The sequence below is a fragment of the Pleurodeles waltl genome, chromosome 7, assembly GCF_031143425.1.
Source record: "Pleurodeles waltl isolate 20211129_DDA chromosome 7, aPleWal1.hap1.20221129, whole genome shotgun sequence".
NCBI lineage: Eukaryota > Metazoa > Chordata > Amphibia > Caudata > Salamandridae > Pleurodeles > Pleurodeles waltl.
This window is the reverse complement of record NC_090446.1, coordinates 569996499-570003153: the sequence shown is the minus strand read 5'-3', so window position 1 is coordinate 570003153 and position 6655 is coordinate 569996499. Positions and strand designations below refer to the sequence as shown.

At 49.7% G+C, this 6655-nt stretch overlaps 1 protein-coding gene across 1 annotated transcript; it reads left to right on the top strand.

The window, feature by feature from the left end:
• Positions 1 to 1101: 1101 nt before the first annotated feature.
• Positions 1102 to 4355, top strand: LOC138304364 (claudin-6-like). Its single transcript, XM_069244349.1, has 2 exons — positions 1102 to 1193; positions 3445 to 4355. Exon 2 carries the CDS (start codon positions 3470 to 3472, stop codon positions 4109 to 4111), a length of 642 nt encoding a protein of 213 aa, XP_069100450.1. The 5' UTR covers positions 1102 to 1193; positions 3445 to 3469; the 3' UTR covers positions 4112 to 4355.
• The last annotated feature ends 2300 nt before the right edge of the window (positions 4356 to 6655 follow it).

The window sequence follows — 6655 nt, the reverse complement described above, 5'->3', positions numbered from 1 at the left end:
AGAAGAATGCATAACAATGGAGGGAAAGGTGTTTCCGCGTATTAGTCCTCAACGTATGCAGGCGCTCACGTGTGCCTCGTGGCTGTCTGGCAGGGTTGCCATCTGACCGGTTTTCTACCGGCTCCTCCGGTATTTTAATGCCCCGGTCGGTACAAAACATAAGCAAAACCACCTAAAGCCAACATGTTATGATCTTATCTGCACATACTACACACGGCAAATATAAATAGAAAACACTGTGAAATATCTTCTAGGATTGTACTAACGAATTTTGGCTAAAAATTTGAGTAAACAAAGGCAGAAAAGTCATGCTCTAAATGGAGTACATGCGATTTTGATGTAAATCGTATCTAGTTTTGAGTCCGGGTCTTTGCAGACTTTTAAAACCACTGCATATGGGCAGAAGATTTATCTTGGGGATGTGGCAAGCATGTTCCTTGGGCACAGCACCTTCCAGCACGGGGCACCAGTCCTGCCTTCTGGCCACGAGGGCGTCTTACGCTGGGATCTGGACGATAACACCCAGTATACACAAAGTTGTTAGAACTCCCAGCACTGAGCGCTGCCTCCCTGGTAACAATAAGGTTCTAGGTGCCCCTTATAGTAATGTAACCTAGTTGTATAGTAAAATCAATTAAACAGCCCAAGCAGGAATATTGTGTAACAAACCACTAGGCTGATTTAAAGTAGCGCACTGGGTGTGGGCGGCCAATACAAGGGATGGACCTGTTGCAGCGCGATTGTTGCCTGAGTTAAGGTCGGCAGTGCTCTCTTCTGAAATAAGTGAATTATTAGAGGCCTGAGAACAAGTAAGCGCTCAACCAAACAAGCACTTCTGGTTGGGGGTGGAGAGGTCCTGCAAATTCAGTTTCTGCGAGTTTTGGAGTCGATCCCTCCCTGACAGCATGCCCCGACCTCCCGTGAGTGTCCTGCCCCTCCTCCGGTTTCACTATGCCCTGCCCCGGAAGGACTCGGTTTCGGTGGGGGTAGGCAGAGGTTGTTTTGGATATCTTCGAGGATGGCCCATCCCCCAGGTGGGAGCCCCACTCCACACCTGCGATGAGGCGCTTGCGAATGCAGTGATAGTGGGGGCGGGGCGGGCCTCCCATATAAGCCCCGGAGGGAGGGCGGGGTGGGGACTACTCTTCTGGGGCTGAACTTCTGCAGGTGGCGCGTAGAGGAAGCTGGGGCAGGTATGTGCGGTGAAAACGTTAAGGAGTGTGTGGGGGTAGTTACTTGTGCCACTGGTTCCGCTCTGTTTTTCCTCAATCTCTGTGGAGTTTAGGCGCAACTACTGGGGTTATTTTCCGTCCTGGTTGTATACGTACAAGACATGTAGAGCGTGTTTGCGATACCCTAGCTTAGTATCTTGTTTTCTCTCTCACTAATGTATAGTATATTGTCTGTTTTCTCATGCCTGTTCCTGGCACACGTTTTTCCCTAGTGATCTATACATGGGATTCCTCCGGGAAAACGTTTTGTTTGCGTTAACGTCCTTAACGCTATAAGTTTAAGCGCGAACCTCCGTATTCATTCGTCGTAGCATTAAAAGACCACGATTTAGCACGGGAGTGCGAACCCAAGCGCCTCGCATGTAGGGGGTTTCTTGTTGGATTCCAGGCGTCTCTGTAGAAAGGAGCGAAACCTGTAATTGCCCCTGCGTGAGGTGATGCGCCCGGAATTTGGACCCATCATCTAAACGGGCCCCGCTGCCCTGGACTAAAAAAACTCGTAGCAGATTCTTGTGTAGACTTTTTTTTTTTTTCCCGAGTTACTATTTTCCCGCACCTGTGGGTTGGTAGGACGGGTACACAGTAGCGGCTCGTTGGTGGTCCGGGCCATAGTACAAATGTGTATGTGTGTGTATATATATATATATATATATATATATATATATATATATATATATCCCCTAGACCTGATCACAGTGGGCCCTGCAGCGGCCATAGTGGCGGACGTCTGCGATGCGTTTCATACCCCCTGGGGTAGGGGGTGCGGGCAGGTGAGGATGGCGTGGATTTTGCGGGAAGTCACCCATGCCTCAGCCGCGTGAAGGACTCTGCAGTTTGTGAGCTGGTTCTTAAACGTCCAGCTGTTTGCTCTCTTGTACCTGGTCAAGCAGCCGTGCCATGTCCAGTATTCATTCTTATGTCCCTAGCGAAACTGCCGGACTCCATGCACTCATCCCTCCTTACTCGCCACCAGACAATTTCTGCTCCTGTATGTCGCCCCGTGGTTTTTTTTTTTTTTTTTTTTTTACTCATATACTTTCTGCCTTTGTTGCTGGTTTTGAGACACACCTCCCTTTCCCCAGTTAGTCTCTCTCGCTCTGCGTCAGAGTATTTTGGAACATATGTGCATGTGCTGTGTAGTATCTAGTATCCCTTGGAGAAGTGTATCTCCTGTGACGCAGGCTGTGCCACTAGCTAGGTGTCTGTTTTTACCGCCCATGACCACGTCATCTTGCAGGCGAGAGAATGTGCCGCTTTGTGGAAAGCACTTAAGTTCTCCGGGAGTTGAGGGGCGCGAGGCTTGGAGGGTCCCAATAGGCGGCGGTAACCATGGCGCCGCCTCAATACCGGGGACCTGCTTTCCCACGGGGCTCCAGCCGCCACTTGTCCGTACACCAGCTTTTTCACCACGGTGCTCTGCGGGGGGGTCAGTGTTTTGGACCCCTTCTTGCGGTGTTCTTTATCTCCTCATAGATGTCTGCTTCCAACCTCAAGGTTGGGGTACTTTAAACTCTACGTATGTGTATGGCCCCTTACAGGTCTTTGTAGATTTAAAATACAGGAACGTTTCTATGTGTTTCTATGTGAGTCTTTTTGGCATCAAATACACAGGCGGAGTCGCTGCTATTTACGCCCCTGATCGTAGATGCAAGGTATGCAATACAACGAGGTTAGTGAAATGCAGTTTAAGCGGATGATTAGTTTGGAGACATCTGGCGGACAGCTCACCAGGGTTTTTGATTTTGGCTACATAGCTCGTTGCTAGACGTGCGTGTCGCACCAGTAACATTTGCTGTTTTGCGATCAGTCGCACGGTGGTTTACCCATGCCCTATACTGCTAATAAATGGTGCAGTTTGTCTCTGGTTTTAGTCGGTCTTAGGTTGTGTTCGGGTGGCTTTCGAAAATTGTACAGAAGAGCCTTCAAACTGGGGGGGGGGGGGTATACTTACAATTACGAGTATTAGGCAGACAATGCTGTCTGTGTGGTTTTTTTTTTTTTTTTTTAGCAGAAAAAATGTATTGCATTTTTTTAAACTTATCGGAATTTAGCTGCATAAATGTCTAGACTGACTTCAGCATTGCCAACTTTTTAGCATAATTGTGGAAAAATGTTGGGGCACTGGTGGTGGTTTTCTTTCAATGAGCGGAGGGGTGGGGGCGGCATTAAAGTTTAAATACCACTGCTTTAACGTCTTTTTTTTTGTTTGCAGGTTTAACACTCTACTGCAAAACAAGATGGCTTCCACCGGGCTCCAGATCCTCGGCATGGCCTTGGCCCTCATTGGCTGGATCGGTACTATCGTTACCTGCGCTATGCCCATGTGGAGGGTGACGGCCTTCATCGGTAACAGCATTGTTGTGGCGCAAATCATCTGGGAGGGCCTGTGGATGAACTGCATCGTGCAGAGCACCGGCCAAATGCAGTGCAAGATCTACGACTCCATGTTGGCTTTGCCCCAGGACCTGCAGGCCGCCCGAGCCCTCACCGTCATCGCAATCCTCGTCGCCATCCTGGCCCTGCTCGCCAGCGTCATCGGCGCCAAGTGCACCAACTGCGTGGAAGAAGAGTCCACCAAGGCCAAGATCTGCGTGGTGTCTGGAATCATCTTCGTAATTTCTGGCGTCCTAATGCTCATCCCTGTCTGCTGGTCGGCCAACTCAGTCATTCGTGACTTTTACAACCCGCTGGTGGTCGAATCCCAAAAGAGGGAGCTGGGGGCTTCCCTGTATATCGGCTGGGCCTCTGCTGCCTTATTGCTGCTCGGGGGTGGCCTGCTGTGCTGCTCCTGCCCCAAAAAGGACGACCATTACTCAGCAAGGTACACGGCTACTGCCTCCCAGCCCAGAAGCGACTATCCCAGCAAGAATTACGTGTAGGACAGCCAGTGGTGCTAATGACTGCTAGCACCCCCACCGCACGGACTTGGTACTCTGGTCCCTCACCAGCCCCCTAGGGTCTCTGCCCAGGATGTGTTCCCTTGGGAGGGAGAGTTTGTAGATAATCGTCTTTTTTTTTGTTTGGAGCAGCAACTTGTTTTGTACTGTTAATATTTTGCCTCGCAGTGTTATGTACTTTGTATATTTGCAATTTTTAAACTGACTAATAAAATGGACACTTTCAGTTAACTGCCTGGTTCGTAAGGGGGGGGGGGGGTGGAGGCAGTGCTTTCTTTCATCCTTCGGAAATGAGTTACACAAGAGTAAATCCGTAGTTACGCGCTTATGCGCACCTGTCGCGCAAATTGGGTTTAAGTGAGTGGCCACCTCGCATTGCATAAGTAACAGGATTGCACGCTTTGCGTTCCTCCCTCCTTCGTGAGGGTCGTATCGGCAAGGAATGGGCTTTCTAGTCCATAATACATCTATCAAGTAACTTGGGGCTATCCATGTACCTCGAAAGGACTTCACGCGCTCCCCGGTCGAGTTTGTCTGGTGCATCAGTACCATGATACACCCCGGCCAAGGTTTACTCTCATTTAGGTCTGGTATGAAGTTTGCCACGTGTGCGGCTTTGGTCTTCAGTTTGTTCACTTCACATCCTCCGACTCTTCAATGTCTAGGCCCAAACATCCCAACTTTACATATGTGCGCGCCCGACTATTCAGCTCTGCCGTTTGAAGCACCATTAACCCTTTCGCCCAGGACGGGGCAACCTACTCTTCTCACCAGAGAAGAGCACGCACGTTTTGTCGCTTGCAGTGGCTTTTTTTAAATGTTCTTTTAGCCCGTCCATTACCGTTTCATTGGCTGGCTTGTCACTTATTTTCTTTCATTCGGCGTGTCTGCACATGCGACTCCTGATGTCTTGGTGTCCTTCTGTACAGCTTGCGCTTGGATATTGGTACGTGGTGGACATGAATGTTATTTGTACAGGCTCATATGCCGCTCCATCAGGGGTGACTTTTTTTTCTCTCTCCTGCACTTCGTTCTTATATTTGCTTCTTGGGCCCCTGCTGTCCAGTTTTTTTCATAACGTCATTTTAGGGTGCAGGTCTTTAAACTGGGAGGGGATTGGAAGGGAAACTGAGGATTGAGTACTGGAAAACGGCTGTTGTCTGTCAACCCTGGCCCGTGGGTTGACCTTGAACACGTGCCTAAATTTGCAATCTTCTTGAGCACACATCCCTTTATTGTAGTCCCAGCAGGCTCCTTTTGACTGACCCACTGCCCCTTGGGTTATACTTGTGGCCGTGAAAATAGTCTTATCAGATATTCTGGGCCCGTGGTGGGCTGCTGTAAGTCGGTATCCAAAGCCCCCCCCCCCCCCCCCCCCCTCTCCTCTCAAATTCGAGCTACCCATGCCCAAAACTCATCATGCTTAGCCATTGCACACCCTCAAAACTTCAGCTATGTATGGGAAATTACATCTATATATTTGTATAGGGTCACTTAGCTTTCTGGAAATGTATGGCAATAAACTCTGGCATATATTAAAATGCTGCATCCAATAGTCAGAGGGACGTTTGGCCGCTTCACCAGCTCATATTCCTTTGACCCTTCATTCTTCACTGCAGTTTCCTAAGAAGATGTTTGAAGACTTCCACATATTCCTTTTCCGTATCCTTTCGTTAAGTTAACATGAGGTGTGCCCCCCAGCGGCTTCCTCCCTCCCATGTAAGGGAGGGGTCTTATTTCCATCTTTGTTTCTGGGCCCTCCTTTTTGTTCCTGTGTCCTGGACCTTGTCCACCCCTCTGCTGTTGGAAGTTGTGGCCCGGTCGCCCTCTTTCCTTGTTTCGTTCTCAGTTTTTCCTAGTAGCCATCTCTCACCTGATCGTTCCCCACTCCCATAAGTCACATACTTACCTCCACACAGATGCTCCCCCTGCCCTTCAGCACCACCACCTCCATCCACCCCTGTGGATACAGACACTGGGACACCTTGCCCATACCTAGCTCCAAGGTCTGTGCTTGCCACCTCACCAGTGGCCGCCTGATGTCTTGAGTTAAGCCGTTGCTGTGCTTTCAACGAGCTAGACAACACATTAGGACCTCACTTCCCCATCTCCACGACTGCGTCCTTCAAAAAAAAAAAAATCCATGCTGCCGGCCTAAAAGCGAAGAGCCCCAAATAGACAAAAAAATCCCTGGCACCTGAGAAGGAAAAGGCCTGGCAGCGAAGGGGTTAAACATCTCATTTGAATCTGTGTTGGTGTGACTGCTTGCGCATTGCGCAACATCGCGTTCGGGGAGCAGAGACGGACACGTGGGCTGAAACATGCAGGAAGCAGCTGAATGAAAAAGCACCCTCTGACGTAGGGGGTGCAGATTCGGTTGGGGGGCGCCAAGAGGCAGTACACCGGCCTTGCTTAACAAGTGCATGGCCTCCACTACTTTGCCCCTCCCCTTATCTCGACAAAGAAACATGAATGTGGGGAAAAAACAGGGTGCCCTCTTGCCAGTCACTGAAATTAAAATGGCGG

What these genes read in the sequence shown, in the direction of transcription:
- LOC138304364 (XM_069244349.1), top strand. Translation starts at nt 3,470, where the DNA reads ATGGCTTCCACCGGGCTCCAGATCCTCGGCATGGCCTTGGCCCTCATT.